Genomic DNA, 20,402 nt, shown 5'->3' on the forward strand with positions numbered 1-20,402 from the left:
TTGACACTGTTGCATGCGTCGCACAATTAAGCAAACAAATAAATAGAATCATGTCAGGGGGAAAATATGTAATGTGAGCCCAAGAAAAGAATTAACTGAAGCGGCTTAGTTGGCGGGGAAGAGGGGCTTGCTCTTTGCACTTTTGGCTTGCATAAATTAAGTTCCCAACTTGGTGAAACGTTGATTAATGTGACTTGCCAATAACGCCAGCGGGCAGTTGGTAGTTCAGTTGGTCAGCCAACTTGCCACGGGGCTCGGCCAATCGACAGAGATTGTCTCCAAAGCGATTTTGTCTTGTGCAATACTGCGACACTGGCACATCAGACACGTTTTATGATCGCTGTCGCAGGCAGTGAGTTATTATAATGCCGTCATGTAGATCAGGAAATGTATTTGAATATCGGTGGAATCTTGCTCGAAGGATGACTTTTTCGGTAGCCAATTGTTTCTAAATCAATATCCCAATATTTGCAAAACTTGGTGAGTTAGAAACTCAGAAATAAACTTAAATATAATATTTATATATGTTCTCTAAAGTCACAGAAACATGTTTTGAAAAGTTAGTTACTGTAATCTAAGTATTTCATCTTAATGAAATATACAATATAATAAAAGTTTAAAAATATGTATCAAGTAGTTATATTATAATATTATATTATCAACGTATAAGTTCCCAATTCTATCGTTTTCCAACCAATATCACACCCCACATTTTTATCTATATCTCCACATCTTTGCTATTTGCTCGTTTGTTTACCTTTAATGAGCTACCGAATCACGTGCCTCAAAAATAATATAAAAACCGCAGTTACCTTGCCGAATCTATTTATTTATTGTTTTATTTCAGCTGCCTCGTTTGCCGGTCAGCGAACCACTCTGAAAAGTTGGCTTAAACCATAACCGATTTGCGGCTAATTTTGGGCGATGAAAAGACAGGCCAAAACAAAAAGCGAAAAGTTTTCAGGGTTACTAGTTGATTGATATTGATTTTGATTTGATTTTAATGCACCAAACAAGGAAGTATCCAGTTATTTGTGTAGTAAACAAAGGCGCACAAGGGGGAACCTCAGTATATAAGACCCCTTTGAAACACCCCTGATTTTGCCCAACCCCACAGCTTATATTTATTGCAAATTGGCCATTTATAATTGATGTTTATGTCACATTAAATGTTTGAATATCCCATTTGACTGGCTTTATGGCAATGTTTGCCGATTAAGCTTATTCTGAATGCGAATATATCACCGGGCTCAGTGTGGGTAAACTACACGGGCAATTTGCATTGGCTTATGCAAAACGCCGAGTCAATTGCAAAAGCCAAATAGACTTGAACTTGAAATGGATCTGGATCCCTTCTGGTTTTATTTTCAGACCCTGTTCACCATGGAAAATTGCTTGCAACGGCAACTATTTATCACCTCTCTTGGCCAATACATACCATAGATATTCCCCCCGTCCCGCTTGCATAGACATTCATCATCTGCTTATGCACTGATTTGCATAACACTGAAAAAGCATTTGGTTGCCACATGTAGTTGCAACGTGTGTTGTCACCATGGGAAATGTGCCATCCCATACCCCCTCGAATGTATCGAATGGTTTTTTCGGTTAATTGCGATGGCAGACTAATTATGTCACCTCGATATGGGGAAGCGATTTTCGTGCGGTTTCGCCACAAATAGATCCGATCTCATTTGATTCACTTCGAGTAATGAATACTCAGCTAAAAAGAAACAGATTAATTGCAATCGGTTATTATAAATTGTACAATCATATTTGTGATAATTGATTTAATATTTAAGTTCTGCCTATCGCTGAGTAGACCGTCAGAACATTTTAAATCCATCCATAAAAAAGGATTTTGATTTAATGGGTGTGCTCTTCTCTTTTTAATCCCTTATAAGTCATATTTCAAAATCCAAATCCTTTCGAGGACCTTCAGACGTTGTATATATGTATTTTTGTTAGTGGATCCTTATTTAAAAACAGTATTTGCCTATAACCCCCAAAACCAAATCAAAGATCACTTTTAGATATTGTATCTTTTATGTACAGTATTTAAGATAGATGGAATAGCATAGTCAGCAGCTTACAGCGAAACTTCCTTTTGGACTTTACACATGAACAATCGAGACACGCAAACATACACAGCATACAAAGGTTGCATCCTTCCCGTCGTCGTTATCGGCATTTAGTTATCGTTATCGATCCTCAGTCATCAGCGTCGTCAACCGTCGTTTAATGCAGGTGGTAATCGTGGAAGTCGTGATGGTGGTGCAGATGGAAGGGATCGTATGGGTGGTAGGCCTTGAGGATTGGCGCAGGATGGTAGGCCTTAATGATGGGGGGATGGACCACGGTCTTCACCACGGTGGGTAGCAGCACCGGCTTGATGATGTGGTGCGGCACACTGTGCACCACCGTGGAGCTCTGATGGGAAACGGCGGGCAGGTGGTAGTGCAGTGGCTCCACATGGTGGTGGTGCGGATAGTACGGAATCTCCGGATAGTGGTGGTGGTGGCCGTGTAGGTAACCAGGACGAGCTGCCGCCAAGGCGCAGATGGAGAGTAACGAGAGTACCTATGGGTTTGTTTTCGGGAATATCCTTAGACCGATTCGGGGTTACAGGTAAATCCTCGATATCCTTACCAGTTTCATCATGTTGTGGGGGTGGCTTGTCCTTATCCTTGCTGATTAGTCTCGGTGGCTCGCTGCTTGCAACTGATGCCACTCAATGGAGTGGAGGTGGCTTTTATTCACTTGCCACCTAGCCATTTGGCCACCAGCAACAGCTGCGGATTCCGTTGCAGATGCAGATGCTCTCGTTGCCATATCCGCCGCCGCCGCCACTGAGAGGCTTCAATGTTGTGGAACTTTGCGTTTGCATCCGCAGTTTGCAGTCTGCAGTCTGCAGTCTATAGTCTGCAGCCTGAAGTTGCTGCCGCTGTAATTGCAGCTCGTTTCGTTTTCATTTCAATTGTTGTTTTTGCGTTGTCTGCACTTTTTTCGCAGAGCGTTTTGTCAAGCGCCGCATTGTTTACCCGCAGCCATCGCTTCGTGTCTGAGATGCTCTATCCATCGACCCCTCACAATCCCAAGCGCTGAACTCTGCCACGGTTGGGTTCAATGAGGTGGCAGGCATTGCATTTATTGGGGCTATTGGGATGCTCTAAAATAAGTCTGAAGAGGATGCGAAAAATAAAAACAGGCCAAGTTATCAGAACCTATAATTTGTAGCCTTCAATATGCAAAGATCATTTCTTTTTTCTAAAAAATCAAACCGATCTCAGCTGTTTAATGTAATATAAATATTATGATTTATAACTATACACCTATCCATACCCAAAAACGTATTCTAAACATTCGGTTTTAAGCGATCCTTAAAAACATTTTCTTTTAAATTTATAAACATATCTATAAAACCTTAAAGTAAAATATAAATCGTTGAAGCAGAATAGATTATAAATTATATATATTAAAAATTTGGTGTTTATCCTATTTCGTATGTTATTGCAGTAATAAATGTGCTAGTCATAAATTTAATAAACAGACAGATGATAATTATAAACATAGATACTTTAAAGTAATGATTTTCTCTACTAATTAGAGTATCTTCTCATGGGTTCAGATTTTGTTGACTTGTTTTAACCTCTTTCCCAACTTTTTCCCATTGCTGATGTACCATAATTAATTGAAGAGCAACTGCCTATGTGTTCATTCAGAAAGCTTATCTTAAGGTTGTCGCTGCTTTTTTGTATCTCTTGGCAAGTCTTACATATAATTCTATAATATCCCAGCGATTGTCGCCGTTCTGTTCTCGATGTTCCTCTGCTGCAATTGGCACTGGTAATTGTAGTTGCAGTTGTTGCTGCTGCAACTTCATTGCAATTTGCGCTTGCAATTCGCTCGTACCGTTAGACCAACAGCAGTTGCAAATTGTCTTTGTATTTACTTTTGTATCTATGTAGTCATAGTAAGTAGCATAATTTATGCCAGTGTTACATTTGCCCCGCTGCGACCTTGACTACCAGCAGTTTTTGGCCCGCGAATTGCTGTTGGTTTTACAGCATCGCATTTTTGTTTTTTCGACCTCCTCTGTTTTGGTTTCTTGGTCAGCGGAAATTCACACTTGCCAATTTAATTGTTGCAATTTTTTTTATCGTGGAAATTAGTTAACTACGTCTACGTCTATGTTATCTCTAGGTCTGTGAATGTGCTTTAAAAGAACTAGCTTTTTTGTTGAGTGTGTGAGAATCAAGATCTAGACACTGCTGTCGCCATGTACCTACAGTTGCAATCGAAATAATAGCTTTAAAAACTTGTTCTATACGGTGATATTTTTAGAAAATATAACACTTTTTTTATTAACCTTTAAATATTATTTACAAGTTTTTCTGCAAAGTTATCTCGTGAATACACAGTGGATCTTTAAGGAGCCACTTATAAAGTTATAGTTATGAATATTCCGAGCAATTTTACTCTTTATGGCTAATAAAGCTTTTTAGACTTATAGGGACTACGAGTTAGACAACAATAAGACAAATAGCTTAGACAAATTTGAATTAATTCCTCATAAGTTTTAAGATAATTATAAAATTTATTAAACTAGATGGAAATAATACATTTTTATTACAAACTGTCTTAACATACGAAGATGAACTACTTTGAAAGGGGGGACTACTTATATGGTTACTTAAAATTTTCATAAAACAAGTCTTTTTGCAGAGACTCCTCTCTTGTACACTTAAGCTATAAAAATCAGCCGAATCGAACTTGGAGCTCATCTTGAGTGCTATTATCTTGACTGCAGTTGCTGCGCTTTGCTTCTGTCTGCCATCGATTGTGATATTTAAGGCTTCCATTTGCGCCCTGTCATCTCATCTCCTCGAAAAGTTCACGAACGGCAGCGGATTCAGCTTCAATCCATGGCGAACTAGAACACTTGAGCCGAGAGCACGAGCTCATTAGAATGTCGTTTGGTATTTTGACAGCCAACACGGACGGCAAGTGCTGAAATGTCAGCCTACGAGGGAAGTCTCGGGTGTCCGGGGGTCTCGTAAATTAATCATGATTTGCATTTAGCGGGATAAATATTTACACAACAATTCGCTGGGGTCCCTGGTCAGCACTCCCAAAAAAAAAATGGAAAAAGTGGGGTCCAAAATGAATTCAATTGCTTGGCTTATCGCGACCAGGAAGCACTGCATCTGCGGCATAAACGGGTTGCAGCGAGTGACTCGAGTGTTGCAAGCAGCACACTCCACCCAAAAAGTTCGATTCAGTTCAGTGGGTTAGTGGGAGCCCCGATCCGCATTATCTTTGGCTCGGAATCTCGAGTTATTTTCAATGTTAGTGCAATTAAGCTGCGAACCAAGTCAGGCATCCGCTGACGCAGCATTTTCAATTCTGTGCCGAGAATTCAATTGATGGACACATCTGACCTTAGCGAGTGGCCAATGGCCAATTGGTCGCTTGGCCACCTGCTGGAAGTTCGTTGAGTATCCGCCATAGTGGCAGCAGGCAGCAGGTATACTATATATATATAAGCAGCTCGAACGTAATTACTTGGGGGGCCAAATGAAAATGAATTTTATATGCCGCTCTACTTGCCGCAGCTGCAGCACATTTCTTACTGGTTGCCATTTGCGTAATGGTAACGCTCCTTCTGGCCAGATTATCCGACTCTATGGAGTCTATATCCAAGTTTCTGAGTGTCCAGAGGTCTGACACCTGAGTGAACTGTGCCAACAGGACAGGTCGGATCATTTGTGCTTGTGGCCGGGAGTGTTTGGCAACTATGCAGCTACAAATATCCAACAGATTGGGCCTGGCCAACAACGCTCTTTTCTAGCCCCAGCCCGCGAAAATATTCAATTTCACGTAACATAATGGTCAACTAATTTTGAGTCTTGCGAAGTGTTTGGGTTGCCAGCCGAATGCCTTTGTGCTTAAAGTTTATGGATAAGTTAATGGGTTTAGTTTTGAATTACATTAGTAGGCGGCTGAAAGGTAGGCTGACTAGTCTTGTTCAAAAACCATGGGAGGCTTTTTATTTTCGAACCATATATAAAACAATTGACATTTTTATTATTATGTAAATTAAACTGTATAGAACGCACGAACTTGCAAGAGGTTTTATTGTTCTGACATTATAATATTAATCAATTTAAGAAATCTGTTATTATAATCATGATTATAATTTGAATTTGATTGATCTGTTAATTCATTACTTGATCTTAAACTTTTTTGTTTACAAAATATTTAACTTGCTTTCAATTTGTTGGCTAATTTTTCCAATTCATTTTCCTTAACAACTTCCTCATTTATGAACTCCCTACATTATTTACATCACATCAAACGTTGCTCATATTCTTCCGTCTGATTTGTACCGACCTTCCAGCCAATTACCTGTATACAAATCACAAAGGCACAATGGCAGATCAGAAGTTAATATTGAAAGACTCGGAAACACTGTATAGATAGAGGTAATTACGGCAAGAACCACACAGAAAAGTAATGACGTTTAAAAATGACTGTCAACAAGATTTTTTTTACCCCCAGTAATTGATCTTTAAGCGCGGCTTAATTGTTGTTCATTACGCTTATACTGAGATCAGCTCGAATGTCTCTAATTAAAAGCGAAATTGAGTTTGGTGCTAAACGGTGGCGATAAGGGGCGATCGCAACGGAGTTTGCCCGGGGAACTGGTTCCCCGCATGATAATTGCCTGGCAATTTCTTAATGTGGTTAGTGCTCTTGTGTCCAGTGTTATGCAATGCACTGGCAGAAACAGAAAAGAAGTAAAAAAAAAAAACCAAAACAGCGACAGAAATGTCACTTGCCTGCTGGCCATAAGGCGTACATTACCCCCAGAGCAGTACCACTCGAGATCCAATGAGAGATATCTACCACAGATGTTGGGGCACAGCATGTTTGGCAAAAAACATAGCCCGGATATTGCCAAGGAATTCACTAGAAAAAGACTCAAATCTATTAAAAGTCACTCAAGAATTTCGGCTAACAAAAGAGGTGGTTGGAGGAGGGGGCTATGTGTCGCCAGATTGAAACATTCATTAATCATGCTAAAAATTGCTGACAAATCACCATAACGGCGGCAAATACAACTCCAGTTGAACACTATGGAAAGTACAGTTGTGTTTGTTACTTTTGGGCAGTGAATGATTATGCTTTAAGCTTTTAAAAATCTAAAATCAAAATTCTTTTATATTATCCTACCCCTTTTATTCGCCACCACTGTTGACCAGCTTATGTGTGATCTGCGCGCCTGCGCAATCGCAATCGATGTTTGCTTATTACACAAAGCGGAACTCCAGACCAGTCCCGAGTGCGGTTCTATGTGGGAAGTGGATGTGGATGTGGCTGTAGCTGCGACTGTCTTGGGTCTGTGCCTTCTGGTGCTTTATCGCCTGGCCCGTCGAGCTGGCCATTGTTATGCCAGACAATTGCAAGCCGAGATTAGCATAACCTGAAAAATACGAACGGAAAAAAGGGGGTGGAGAAAGGAAGGGAGTGCTGGTGCTGCCCAGAGAAATAACCGATACAATAAATCGAAATGGGAATGAGAAATTTTGAATCAATTTATTTGGTTGGGATATTAATAAATTTGGGAAACGACTTTGTATTTACAAAAAATATTTGCATGCTTTTACTAAACTTTAATACACATATCGTGCCTTGTTCTTTGTTAATTTTGGGTATTGGCGTGTTTCTCGTAAACGTAAAATATATTAAGAAGAAAAACTCAAGGTAATAATAGCAATTGGTATTCTTTTTCTTAAAACGTTACTTAATTTGACTGGTGTATATTTTTCTCTTGCATATTTTAAATTTGAGACAGCAAAAGTAATTAGCTTGGATATACGGTCTTAGAAGTTAATATTTCTCCATGGGTAAAGTAAATGTTGTTCTGTTATAGAACTAAAGAAAGTTGTTTCTTTTTTAATGAATAATTTCTTTTAACTTCGTATATTTCCATTTATTATTTTAAATAAATTTGAATAAAGTTCCTTGGATATTACTTACCCAAGTTCCGTTAATAATTTTTATTTGCTCATCTCCATAGACAGAAAGTGCGAAGAAGTAAACAAAAAAGCCCTGTGGAACTTGCTAAAAATATGAAGAAATTAATTTTCATTTCGTTTCGCGTTCGTGGGCCGACGTGATGGGCAAACAAATTGGCCAGCGAGTTTGCGCACATTCCTTTCCCAACGCAACTCAACCCGGTGACGATTACCAATGGCCTTCTTTTCCTCCTCCGCCCGCAGACAGCCGTCAACCGGAGACGCAGATCCCCCTGGGCCCAGACCCCCTCCCCCTCACATTAGAGCCAGTTATGTTTCGGCCATGACAGATACACGCAAGTGCGTTTGCATTGAACTTGGGCTACTTTGGGCGGGTTTTTCTCTTTTTTTTCGCCCGATGTGGCTGCTGTGCGTGTTGCAGCCTCGGAAAATTTTCACGGTCAAAATCGAGGAGGAAAATGACAAGTGTGAACCACATTTTTAGCGACGCTTGTCTGGGCCTGAAGTGATGCAAGTGGCGGCTGCTGGCCAACTGCCCGAGTGGGCCAAAAGCCCAACGTCCGCGAGCTCAACCCAGCCAGACAGACATTACATTTTGACTGGTTTTGTTTTTTTCTGCTTTTTGCAACCTAATGGGGTACGATGTCTTTGGTGGGCAGTGGCCACTCGGTCAGTTGGCCATTTCGGGGAGTTGTTGGCCAAAATGCTGGCCGAAGACAAAGCGAATCAGCTGCAGCACATGCAAACTTTGGCAGCTCTGCCACTCGTTGCCGTTGGCGTTATTTTTCAGCTTTTCCTAACGATGCTTGAAGGAGGAAAAAACAACAAAATTATTATTATTGTATTTTCTGCATTTTAAGATTCGGTTGCACATGGGCCACTGCTCGGATTTTGGCAGTATAAAAGCCACTGCAAATTTGGAGCTAACAACACAATTCGGCGAGGCGTCAACACAGACCCACAGTTCAGTAGTTCAGTTAATAGCTAGCGCACCAGGATCGCAAGGATTAGCAAAATGTACAAGTTGGTAAGTCAAGTTATAGAATAAATACTTTATATACTATAATAAATATTTCTGTATCCCTATTAAAGGTGGTGTTCTTCGCTTTGCTTGCCGTGGTGACTGCCCGTCCGGGTTATTTGGAGGCTGGTCCCTTGCTCCATAGTTATGCCGCCCCAGCTATCATCCATGAACCGGCTCTGGCCAAGGTGGGCGCCATCATCAAGACCGTTCCCAGTGCCGTCTCCCATCAGAGTATCAGCCAGGTCCACAGCTCGGCCCACATCATCCAGCCGATTGTGGCCCCCGTTCTGAAGACCTATGCCGCCCCCATCATCAAAACCTATGCGGCTCCCGCCCTCCACACGACCCTCCTCTCGTCTCCGTGGGCCGGACATGGTTGGTCTGGTCATGGCTGGGCCCCATCCTGGTAAATGGTGTCTTATAGCCGGAGGTCCTGGATGGCTTTGCGTGGGCTAGCAACTGTGGCTTATCCTCACCCCGATCCCACGCATATTGTCTTCACCCTGCTGTTTTGTTTTTCTTCCACCACATTTCGACTGATGTAAATAAATCCAAGTTTCATGCTCAAAACAATCCTGTGGTGTTCTATTAATAGGGGAAATACTTAAAATAACCAGGCAGTAATTAATGTTCTATTTAAGCTCTAAAGACGAAAATATTAATAATGGTCCGAAGACTTATTTATCAATCTAAATTGAGTTGGCTTAAACCCCTTTTGATGATACATTGCTGAAAGTTTTTTTGATAAACAAAAATGTCTGCATCGGGGTCACAGAAATCTCGGGGGAAACTTGTACGAGCACTCATGTTTACGTAAATTTCCCCTGAAGTTCAATAAAAAATAAATTTCAAATAAAAATTTTAAATTTGTTATACTTGCAAAATATTTAATAATCCATTTTTTTCAACCATTTTGTCATGTGTGTCATATGGTCTTCTTTAAAGATCATGTGGTACTGTTTGAAGACCAAATCTTATTATTTAATAACTCTTATTCAGACCAACGGCTCGGTCTCATTTTGAGCCCTATTAGTAGAGTCCTATAGTTATTATAGTTTACATGGTGATTGAGTAAAATGAAAAATTGCTTGATAATTATCAATTATAACCATAAGTAAATCTAACTATTCAACACATTATATTATTATGTTTTGGATAAACAATTTATTTTATTGATCATTATGTTTAGAATCACGTTTTTTAAAGACCAAAATATTTAGTTTTAAATCCTAATAAATAGAATCTTTATTAGATAATTTCCGCTGTTGCCTTAGAACACCCTTCAAAATAGTCTAGAATAAACACATATAAGTTTTTTTAACATTCACATTTTACTCGCAATTAAACTCGTTTATATACAATAGGAATCGCTATTTTCTAACCATCCAGATCGCTCGAGTGAGCCCCCAAAGGTCCAGTTCTGCCGATTACCAGCTGGAATGGTAGACGACGGGAGAGGCAGCGGCGTAGGAAGTGTGCACCACTGGGGCAGCAGCGGCATAGGAGGTGTGGACAACGGGAGCAGCAGCATAGGAGGTGTGCACCACTGGAGCAGCAGCGGCATAGCTGACCACCGGAGTGGACTTCACCACCGGGGCCACGATGTCCTCCACCACATGCGAGTGGCTGTGCACCACCGACTGGCTCTGGTGGCTCACGGAGGTGGGCACACTCTTGACCACGGATCCCACATTGGCCAAGACGTTCTCCTGGACGATGGTCGTCGCAGCTGGAGCGGCATAGACCAAAGGAGTCTCATAAAGATGACCGGGACGAGCGACAGCTACGGCGAGGAGAGCAGACAACACCACCTGTGGGATGAAAAATAGATGAATGTTAGATATAAGATTTGATATAATGATATATTTAATATCCACTGTATCAGTAAACTTACCAATTTGAACATGTTTAAGGATTTTTGTTTCTTGGTCTGTGTTGTGCTGCTGAAGCGAACGAAGTTGACTGATAATTTGAAAACCAAAATTGCTGGCTTATATACAATGTTCCAAAAAATATTGTTCATCGCCGCTCCGACGCAGCTGCAAAGCGAAAAAGAGTGGTTTAATTAAAGCATTTACGAGCCGAGCAGAGGGCAGTCAAAACCAAATGAGTTGAATAAATCTGCCCTCGCTGGGACAATAAAACATGAGACTTGCAATTGGTCACTCCAAGACCCGAAATCCCAGAGCCACAGGTACAAAACCCGAAAGCTCACGCACTGCAAGTTGACCCTGACTCTCGCCCCCAAAATGCAAGTAATGCAGTTGCCGAGGAATCACAGTCTCTAATGGCAGTTTCGATTCGAATCCATTTTACACGGAAAAAATATTGGTGATACCTATTTGCTTTGATGATTTTTAATTTTACAAGAAATCTGCACACTGAAATGTTATTATAAAAGGTATTTTTATTTATTTCAGTTTTAAATCTTATTAATTTAAAATGTTATAATTTTTAAGATCTTTTTTAAAATCTTATCATAGGCGTTCAAAATATGTTTATGTTTTAAAGTTTACTTATAGAAAATGTTGTAAATCAGTTTACTATTTCTAGACATATATTTTGTTAACCGATATTATAAACAACACTATTTTTCTGTGTACTCAAACACGTAGAGCAATTGTCTTCACTGAGCCGTCCACCGACGCAAATTGCTTATTGATCGTCGGCCAGAATCTGATATGGGTTTAATTTCGGCTCGAATTGTGACGGATCGCAAGGTCAAAGCCAAATGGCTGCTGTATAAAAAGATTACTGCAGCCCGGCAATCAGCAGCAGTTCTCGCAAGAAACTCAAACCGATCACTCGCAGTCCAATCAGTCAATACAGACCTAACCCATTTACCGAAAATGTTCAAGTTGGTGGTATTGTCTGCTCTGCTCGCCGTAGCCGTTGCCCGTCCCGGTCACCTGTTGGAGTCCTCCCCGCTGGTCTATGCCGCCCCAGCTGCCACGACCATCGTCCAGGAGAATGTCTTGGCCAATGTGGGATCCGTGGTCAAGAGTGTGCCCACCTCCGTGAGCCACCAGAGCCAGTCGGTGGTGCACAGCCACTCGCATGTGGTGGAGGACATCGTGGCCCCAGTGGTGAAGTCCACTCCGGTGGTCAGCTATGCTGCTGCCGCTCCAGTGGTCCACTCCTCCTATGCTGCTGCTCCTGTGGTGCACACCTCCTACGCTGCTCCTGCTCCAGTTGTCCACGCCAGCTATGCAGCTCCTGCTCCAGTCGTCCACACCTCCTATGCCGCTGCTGCTCCCGTTCTGGCCACATCCTACTCCCATGTGGCCGCCTCCTCGCCGCTGACCTACACCGCCACTGGTGTGTGGTAAATCAGCTTCAGTCCGATCCCCACTCCTCCGCTTCCAACCTCTGCCAGGTGACCAGGATGCGTTTGCATCGCTGGACGGTCATGTGATACGAATTTTAAATAAATAAATGTTTTGCCTTGAAATCGTGCATTTGCCTATTTAATTGAAGTTGCTTACTTTCCTACACAAAAAAAACCTTTGGTAAAATTGACCAATATTTTTTGGTAGCTTTACTAATTTTATATAGTGTTACTAGTTTATAGTAATATTAATATTTTATTTTTAAAGTAATCTTTACCATTTTCATAGTAGAGTTACCATTTTATTGTAGCTTAACTATTTTTTTGGTAATTTTTTTTATTTTTCAGAAGTTTTACTACTATTGTTTGGTAGTTTTAAAAAAATCGGAATGGATTTTACCTTTAATATATATTAAATATATTTAATGCAAGGCTTCTTTAATGCTGTACTGTAAATTAGCAAAAGCAAATTCAAGTCTAGGCATTTTTCTCGTCACTTTGGGCTTACAGTTGACATCCTTCGGTGTGGACTTGGTATTAACTTGTTTTCGTTTCTAAATGTGTCCTAGTTCGTTGCCCTCTGTCACGTACTTTCTTCCTGCTGCACCTGTTTTCCTCTGGGTAAATATTGGACATACACATGTCGGGAAAATGCCTCAAATGTGGGTGAGAATTGGTTAGGTGACAGCAGTGGCATCCAGCTGGCCTGGAAATTGCCAACCTTTCCGGCCAGTGAACTCGCCTTTGCCTTAGAAATATTTTTTTTAAGATGCCAAGGCAAATCCGTAATACTATTGCTCCAAATGGATTATTATAAAAGTAAAGGAACGTTAAAATTTATTTAATCAAACATTTAATTTTCTTAAAATACTAAAATAGTTCATCTGCTCCCATCTTTGCTGCGAAAGTTTGATATCACGGGTATTTCAATATTGGCCCGGGCAGCTAAATTCGCAAGGGGGCTGAAGAGCATAGTCAATGCTCCCCCCAATCCGTGATCCACCTCGGTTAAATTTACACCCCTTCTGACTATCTCGTGATGATGGGCAACATATCCGCTGGTGCAGTGGTAAGATAGGAAAAGGAAAAACAAAATCTGCAAAGCAATTAAGTAGTTCCCAGAAGATCTTTCATCTACTCTTACCGCTTTCATTAGAAAATCCATTTTTAGTGCTTGCAAAGGCGGCTCAAATGCAATAACTGCTGCGTTGTCGAGACTACCCGCTTTTATAGAACAGTTTCCTAAGTTCTAGGGACGCGTGTTCTTGATGCACAGGTGCAGTCATGACTTATTAGGAAAAATAAACACAGACACGGGTTGGTTGACGAAAATCTATACCTTAGTGGTCAGGTTTACTTACTGATTTTCAACAAAAGTTTTTATGGTACCATGTAAAGTCAGTGATTTTATTTCGAATTATTTCGATAAATAAACAAGGAACACTTTGCGAAAGAGATTCGAAGAAATCTAGATTTTAGTTGGGTGAAATACAAATAAAGAAGAATTCGTTTGGGTTTGGTTTGACGAAGTAATTGAAACAGGTATGGAAGTAGTGAGATTTCCAACATTGTCCTGCTTTGGTGGGGGGTCCTCACTTCCGCTCAAATTCGTTCGTGTTTTGGTTGTCAATGGAATCGATATAGGAACGGGGGTTGTCAGATTTACAATTTGATCCTGATTTGTTGCAGAGTCATAGGTTCCACTCAAGAAGACCCAATTGGAAAATGACATCGCCGTAAAGTTAGAGTTTCTTTTGGCAATTCCCATTGCCTTCTGATCGTATCCAAAAGCATATTGACCGCAAAGGCATATAATCATCTGTAGAAAGGGTATAAATTTACAGAACTTTTCATTCTTATGTATGATTTTATCTAACCACTTTGAAGACGACATCCATTTCAATCGAGTGTTGATTTCAGTTCTATTATATGCATCCCAAGTATCTTCACTTATATAGCGACTATCTATTTTGTTAGCAAAGTCTGTTCTTCTAGAACTCTGTTTACCTAGCACAATGCATTGTTTATTTGTAGAATCAAAGTAAAAGCTTCTGCGAAACGAAAGTATTTTTTTTTGTCATAGGATGACTGGCCTTGACTTCAGTCGGAAGCGGGTTTCGATTGGCTCGCAATAAGAAGTAATTTAGGAACCTGGGTTCTCCCTTCCTAACCAGAAATCGAACCTCAGGTGAGTACGTGCGACTAATGATCTCTGCGTTGTGAAATGAAACCAAGAGTGGGTATGGCAAACAAGTGCGAGGCCGAAAATAAGTGAAGTAATATGGGGTAGGAGAGGAGATGGAGAAGTCGAGCCAAACAGAAATTGGCCACGAATAATAATCTGGTTTATGGCCAAGACCCGGGACAAGCGGCCAGAATCCGTTCAGGCACGTTCGACTTATGGCTCATTGTATCCGCCTCAATGGACAATGTGCGTGAGTGTGTGTGGGAGCCACGAAAGTGAAGTTCAAGTATAAAAGACGTTGACAGTCCCTCAGCTCAACACATTCGAAGTCTGTCTCCCTTTGCAGCGACACCAGTCGAAGAATCCTCAACCAAATCTCCATCAACATGTTCAAATTGGTAAGGATCTTGATAGGATTGGATCGATAGGATTGGATTACTAACTCTCATTCTGATCTTCTTCAGTTCGTTCTTGCTGCTCTTCTGGCCGTGGCTGCCGCCAAGCCCGGTCACCTGGCCGCTGCTCCTCTGGTCTACAGTGCTCCTGCCACCACCGTCGTCCAGGAGCCCGTTCTGGCCAAGGTTGGAGCTGTGGTGAAGAGCGTGCCCACTGCCGTTTCCCACCAGAGCCTGACCCAGGTTCACAGCACCCCCGTGGTGGAGGATGTGGTTGCCCCCGTGGTCAGGACCACCGCTGTTCACTCCGCCCCCGTGGTGGCTGCCGCTCCCATTGTCAAGACCGTGGCTCCCGTCGCCTACTCTGCTCCCCTGGCCTACTCCGCCCCGGTGGCCTACTCCTCGTACTCCGGCCCCCTGAGCTACTCGGCGCCCGTGGCCTACTCCGCGCCCCTCTCCTACGCCGCCCCTGCGCCCCTGCTGCACCACGCCCCCCTGACCTATGCCGCCAGCGCCTGGTAATTTGGTTAGGAACGAAAGATTTTGAACTGTGCCTGGTTTAATATACTTAAAAAACCGAAACCGAAAAAATAAACTAATATGTGAATACCAAACAATTACTGTGTTTTCAAATATCAAGGGATTCTATTGAAAGGCTTTGAAAAATACCTATTGATGGATAAGAAGTTTAAAGCATTAGTGATCATATTTTTAAAATACTAAACATTTCGCCCCGTTTTTCCGAGATAGTTCTTGATTTGATCATTTAGCCATAATAATAACCATAATCTTTTAAAGTCTTGTCTTTTTTCACAATTTGTATAATTTTTGAAAGTAGATAGGCTCAAGGGATTTTTATGATGAACTAAATAAATATTTTAAATTTGAATTTAACCAAGCTCTGATCAACTGATTATTAGGCTTATTAAAATATTTATCAATCTTTAAAATGTTATAAAGTATAAATGATACAGTGGTTGTTTGTAGTTTTTAACCTGTCTTGAACTTGTATTTATTGCAAAATCGAAGAAAAGAAACATTTTTAAAAAATAAAGAATGTGATTCTTAGCATTAACGCAGAATGAGATTTTCAGGGGGGATTTTTCTATGGAGGGTTCCTCTACTTTAGGTAAATACTGGGGTAACTGGCTCCTCCCCAGATTCCCGGCTCGTACCATCCCGCACTGCTGCCCGCATAGCCCAGGGGAGCATAGGAGATGGAGGTGGCCGGGGCATAGGCCGCCTTCAGGAGCGGAGTGTGGTCCACAATTGGGCGCCAGTAGGGGCGCTTCTCGTGCACCACCGTGGAACTCTGGTGGGAAACTGCGGCTGGCAGGTCGTAGCTCTCGTAGCCCACCACACTGGGGGCATACTCCACGTGCTCATAGCTGGGCAGATAACTAGGACGAGCCTGGATCAGGGCAGCCAACAGTCCGCACAAAAGGAATACCTGGGGAAAATAAATATTGCTTTAGTAACTCCTTTTTGATATTATCAGATGCGCCATGGCAACTCACAACTTTGAACATCTTCGCTGGGTGAACTCTGCAACAATGTTTGGCAGTTGAAGAAGTCACTCGGGTTTTATACAACCCCGACCAAGGGAATTGGCTTCTTTACGTTAGAATTGGCACAAACAATCGAGCCATCATCTCAAAGTTTGTCTGTTTTTTTCTATTTGGCTTGTGTTTTCTGCGTTTTTCCTCAACCATATTCCCAGGCCCAGATGGCTCATTAGTGACCCATTTGGGCGTAACTGAGCGAGCCGAGGCGAGGCTGAAACCGAAAGCCAAATGGCCAAATAAACCAGCCAGCCGAGCCACCCACAAGTGATACCTGTTCCAGTATCCAACACCACACCCACAATCACCCATTCCCAAATCCTGTTCATTTCTTCTACTTGACTGGCATTCCAGACATTAGCATAACCAGCAGCCAAACTCTTTTGCCCCGACTATTTTTGGCTGCCACCAACGCAAATCGCACACCAAACACCATATGCCGTGTATGGCCCATTTGGCTAACTTTGATTATAATTAAGGCAGCATACACGCCAAACAGATTCCCAGCCCATTTGCGACGACCTTGGCTCTAATTTAATTAAGAAGAAAAACCGAAGCAGAAAAAAATATATAAAAAAAGAAACCCACAATGAGCTTGTTCAGAAGCGAGATATTTAACAAGCGGCTGACAGGCCCCGAAACGATTTAATCATTGGCCAAGTTGCTCTTATTGTTGGCAGTAGCTAACTGCAGAATGCCATTGTTATTGGATTCGGTACACTTTGGCTTCTATACCCCCAAGACTTGGCTTGTGTTCCAGCCAGCTTGAAAGTGTAAATCACTGGACTGTTTAGCAGTAGTTGGCATAAGTCTTTGACTTGCACTCACCGCCGGGTGTAATATTTCTAGCTGCACAAAAAAAAGCAATAAAAAACGCAACAAATAAATAAGTAACTAAGCTACAAAGCTAACCTTTTTTTATGACCAATTCCAAAATATTTTATAAATCAGGTGTATACTTTTGAGCTGTGTCTCAAAATGAAGCTTGGTTTTAAAGCTTTTCTTAGCTTAAACAAGCTTTGTCTTTCCACTTAACCCATGTTGGCCTTTGGGCCAAAAATTACCCACAAAAATGAGTAGACATATTTTAGTCAAGCGGAATTTCCTACAAACAATTAGACCTCAACAAAGTTCCAGCAAATATTTCAATCAATTTATTTAATGCATTTAATTTAACCCAAGTTGGTAAGTTGTTGAGGCTTAATTCCACTAGGAAATGAATGTTTCCACGAAGAACTTTAGCTTTAGTTAATCCACTTTTCCAAGACAATTCCATAAACAATCTCTTAGTAATTGGATTATTGACAAATGGACAAGAGTTTTAAATAGTCTGGCTAATAGGAGTTGACTGTGCCCACTGGGACTGGCTCAAACTCAACTCGAGTCTGCATTTGTATCTGTATCTTTGAAGTTGTCAGCTTGGAACATGCAACTTAATTAGCTGTTGTAAACCAAATTCGAGTGCAAGATTTTTGTTGTAATTATGGGTGCAAAGTAGCAACACTCTGAGCTGGTCTTATCTGAAACCTTATCGGTGCGACTCCGTTTTGGCTAAGAAACAGCATTGAAAATCGCTCATACGCCATGTAATTAGATCTGTAATAGCCACATCCGCCTGCAGGCTTAAACGTTTGGGAAATGCCTAGTTTGGCCGGTTCTTGCACCGCCTTGGAGAATTGCTGTTGGCGCGTTTTTGTGGGGCGTGTGATCTGCATTGTCTTATTAATTTTAATGACTGAATTATACAAAACTCGACGCACAAGCAACTTTTGTGCCGGTTGCAACTCGCAAACAACTTCCTTGATTACACACAGAATTCGAAGTTGATTTGAGCGGAGTTTGTTTGCCAGTCGCTGTCGTTCTCAAATCGAATTCGTTTTGGTTTTATTTTCTTGTAGCTATTTCTGTTTTTGTTTTCTATGTAATTTACGTACATGAATTTAATGTTTAGCTGCGGCTATCATTAAGTCTAATTGACTTTTTATCGCTTATGGTGTTCTCAGCTCATTTTTGATTTTGTTTGTGAGAAATCCAAAGCAGAGCGAACTTGATCGGCAGATTAGCAGTTCATAGAGCGCGACCTAGGGATGGTAAATTGTCATCGCACCCGGATGGGGATTATAAGGGAATATTAGAAAATTAGCAAACTAGGCCACAATAAAAATATAAATATAAAGATGGCCCTTGAGTAGGGATTATTCAGACCCTGCTTGGGCGCCAGTGCAAACTTATAAACTCGTGATTGATTTATTTACCACCTCTAACTTAGATACAGATACTCCCCTCACAGGTGTGCAATCATGCTTGGATCTCGCCCAGTAATTTGATTTCAGCACAAGTTCAGGGTGAGTAACCACACAAGTCACCGAATTGCTCTAGAACAATCTCAGAACCGCTGGCAAAAAAAGGTAGCAAAAAGTGAAAGTCAAATTGGATGCACTAGAACCCACTGGTCTCCTAAAACAATAGCTACTAACTCAGGTGAAGAAAAGGGGAATGCGCACCCATACGAGAAACAAATTCAATTAAAAAGCACTAATCGAGTAACGAATTATATGGGACAGCCCCTCGCATAAATCTCAGCAACTGGGAGTCAAACGATTTGCATACAATTTGGCGACACACAACTCTAATTTACGAGCGCCAAAAGGGGCGTGAGTTGTCCAACATGTTGTTGTCTATTTTTATTTCAGTTTTCGGTTGTCATTTGTTATTGTTGCAACTCAAGTTGGAGACACTGAGCTCCGATTTAACTACTTAATTATGAAGCAGATTGCAGATTTCGGTCTATTTGCATTGGCAGCCAGAGAGCGAACACTCAATGAAGCTGTCAAATGATCTGTGACCAAAATAGTTTTAGCATGCGGCAGGCTGATCAAAAACAACACAATTTGCTAGAAAAACAAGTGCTTTACGTGCCATGAGCCCCATTGCGCAATGTCCCCGTACAAAAAGAACTTCAAAGCGAAATGAAACCAACTTTGCAAATGATAATTGTTGGCCCAACCTTCGGGGCTGAGCTGAAGGTAAACTCAGCTCTGCCATAATGCAGTAGCCAAATGGAAGGAAGGAGATCGCATGGGGTTAATCCACCTTAGCTCACTTTAATTCCATTAATGAAAACTTACCTCTCCGCTGGCGAGTGTGTTTCTAGAGCTTTTCACAGCGGTGCCTGGCTGACATTTGCTTTATGGAGGTGGAAAAACAGAGCGATGATTGGTACCCTAGAAGCATAATCACGGTATGATATTTTAGACTCATTAAAAAATAACTCGAAAAGATCGTGGTATGAAGAAAACGATTTTATGGAAATGGCTGTAAGGAATACAAATTTATTTCGATTTTATTTCTGTAAATATAGATTCATAAACGTATTTTAGATAGATTATATTATAGATTTATATTTTATATAAAATATATATTTCGAATTTTAAGCGAAAAGGTTTTATTTTACTCATACTAAGTCAAAATATAGGTACTTCCAAGTCTAGTTACTAAGGTAATATCATTAGCATAAGGTAATAACATTTAAATGGTAAGATCTCATTTCTGATCCCATTTTCCAGGGTAATTAACTAATCAGAAAAATTAGATTTTATGCCAGCCATTGTTACAGTTTCGCACTTGGTAGTTGTAGCTACTTCTCTGGGTATTAATCATTATAAAACGAGTAATTGTCGGGGTTTTCGCTGTACACATTGTAATGTGCACGACATTGTGACAAAGGCTGGGGTAAGCACGACCTTGACCGAGTGGCGTCCAACATGTGGTATACTTAATACCTAATTGGCCACACTTGAGTCACAGCCAGCAGTCCGCAGATGGGAGTTAGCCATGCAAATTGCCATCCGCCCAACCGACAATTA

The 20,402-nt window shown here is 41.2% G+C and overlaps 7 protein-coding genes across 7 annotated transcripts; 2 read left to right on the forward strand and 5 right to left on the reverse strand.

Annotated features, from left to right (window-relative positions):
• Positions 1 to 331: 331 nt before the first annotated feature.
• Positions 332 to 12,451, forward strand: LOC119555323. Its single transcript, XM_037866651.1, has 5 exons — positions 332 to 480; positions 8,903 to 9,069; positions 9,135 to 9,474; positions 10,456 to 10,818; positions 11,740 to 12,451. The coding sequence occupies exons 2-5, from the start codon at positions 9,058 to 9,060 to the stop codon at positions 12,393 to 12,395; spliced, it is 1,371 nt and encodes a 456-aa protein (XP_037722579.1). The 5' UTR covers positions 332 to 480; positions 8,903 to 9,057; the 3' UTR covers positions 12,396 to 12,451.
• LOC119553989 (uncharacterized histidine-rich protein DDB_G0274557) lies at positions 2,073 to 2,831 on the reverse strand. The gene is made up of 2 exons (XM_037864696.1): positions 2,650 to 2,831; positions 2,073 to 2,580 (listed from the first exon to the last, which is right to left on the reverse strand). Exons 1-2 carry the CDS (start codon positions 2,659 to 2,661, stop codon positions 2,239 to 2,241), a joined length of 354 nt encoding a protein of 117 aa, XP_037720624.1. The 5' UTR covers positions 2,662 to 2,831; the 3' UTR covers positions 2,073 to 2,238.
• LOC119553986 (larval/pupal cuticle protein H1C-like) lies at positions 10,390 to 11,022 on the reverse strand. Its single transcript, XM_037864693.1, has 2 exons — positions 10,961 to 11,022; positions 10,390 to 10,877 (listed from the first exon to the last, which is right to left on the reverse strand). Exons 1-2 carry the CDS (start codon positions 10,970 to 10,972, stop codon positions 10,494 to 10,496), a joined length of 396 nt encoding a protein of 131 aa, XP_037720621.1. The 5' UTR covers positions 10,973 to 11,022; the 3' UTR covers positions 10,390 to 10,493.
• Positions 12,452 to 13,214: 763 nt separating the features above from the next.
• Positions 13,215 to 13,584, reverse strand: LOC119553991. The gene is made up of 2 exons (XM_037864698.1): positions 13,539 to 13,584; positions 13,215 to 13,490 (listed from the first exon to the last, which is right to left on the reverse strand). The coding sequence occupies exons 1-2, from the start codon at positions 13,557 to 13,559 to the stop codon at positions 13,275 to 13,277; spliced, it is 237 nt and encodes a 78-aa protein (XP_037720626.1). The 5' UTR covers positions 13,560 to 13,584; the 3' UTR covers positions 13,215 to 13,274.
• Positions 13,585 to 13,732: 148 nt separating this feature from the next.
• LOC119553988 lies at positions 13,733 to 14,306 on the reverse strand. Its single transcript, XM_037864695.1, has 2 exons — positions 14,272 to 14,306; positions 13,733 to 14,213 (listed from the first exon to the last, which is right to left on the reverse strand). The coding sequence occupies exons 1-2, from the start codon at positions 14,290 to 14,292 to the stop codon at positions 13,863 to 13,865; spliced, it is 372 nt and encodes a 123-aa protein (XP_037720623.1). The 5' UTR covers positions 14,293 to 14,306; the 3' UTR covers positions 13,733 to 13,862.
• Positions 14,307 to 14,912: 606 nt separating this feature from the next.
• Positions 14,913 to 15,576, forward strand: LOC119553984 (cuticle protein 16.5). The gene is made up of 2 exons (XM_037864690.1): positions 14,913 to 14,977; positions 15,044 to 15,576. Exons 1-2 carry the CDS (start codon positions 14,966 to 14,968, stop codon positions 15,494 to 15,496), a joined length of 465 nt encoding a protein of 154 aa, XP_037720618.1. The 5' UTR covers positions 14,913 to 14,965; the 3' UTR covers positions 15,497 to 15,576.
• A 518-nt stretch (positions 15,577 to 16,094) lies between these two features.
• On the reverse strand, positions 16,095 to 16,506 carry LOC119555173. The gene is made up of 2 exons (XM_037866424.1): positions 16,492 to 16,506; positions 16,095 to 16,424 (listed from the first exon to the last, which is right to left on the reverse strand). The coding sequence occupies exons 1-2, from the start codon at positions 16,501 to 16,503 to the stop codon at positions 16,095 to 16,097; spliced, it is 342 nt and encodes a 113-aa protein (XP_037722352.1). The 5' UTR covers positions 16,504 to 16,506.
• Between the last annotated feature and the right edge of the window lie 3,896 nt (positions 16,507 to 20,402).

The sequence above is a fragment of the Drosophila subpulchrella genome, chromosome 3L (genome assembly GCF_014743375.2).
Source record: "Drosophila subpulchrella strain 33 F10 #4 breed RU33 chromosome 3L, RU_Dsub_v1.1 Primary Assembly, whole genome shotgun sequence".
In the NCBI taxonomy this organism is placed as follows: Eukaryota; Metazoa; Arthropoda; class Insecta; order Diptera; family Drosophilidae; genus Drosophila; species Drosophila subpulchrella.

Coding starts and splice junctions, on each gene's coding strand:
- LOC119555323 (XM_037866651.1), top strand. Junction 9,475..10,455: donor TGGCTGGGCCCCATCCTGGT/AAATGGTGTCTT, acceptor CTAACCATCCAG/ATCGCTCGAGTGAGCCCCCA. Junction 10,819..11,739: donor GAGCGGCATAGACCAAAGGA/GTCTCATAAAGA, acceptor ATCGTCGGCCAG/AATCTGATATGGGTTTAATT.
- LOC119553991 (XM_037864698.1), bottom strand. CDS start 13,559: ATGGATTTTCTAATGAAAGCG. Junction 13,491..13,538: donor TGGATTTTCTAATGAAAGCG/GTAAGAGTAGAT, acceptor ATTGCTTTGCAG/ATTTTGTTTTTCCTTTTCCT.
- LOC119553988 (XM_037864695.1), bottom strand. CDS start 14,292: ATGGATGTCGTCTTCAAAGTG. Junction 14,214..14,271: donor TGGATGTCGTCTTCAAAGTG/GTTAGATAAAAT, acceptor CCCTTTCTACAG/ATGATTATATGCCTTTGCGG.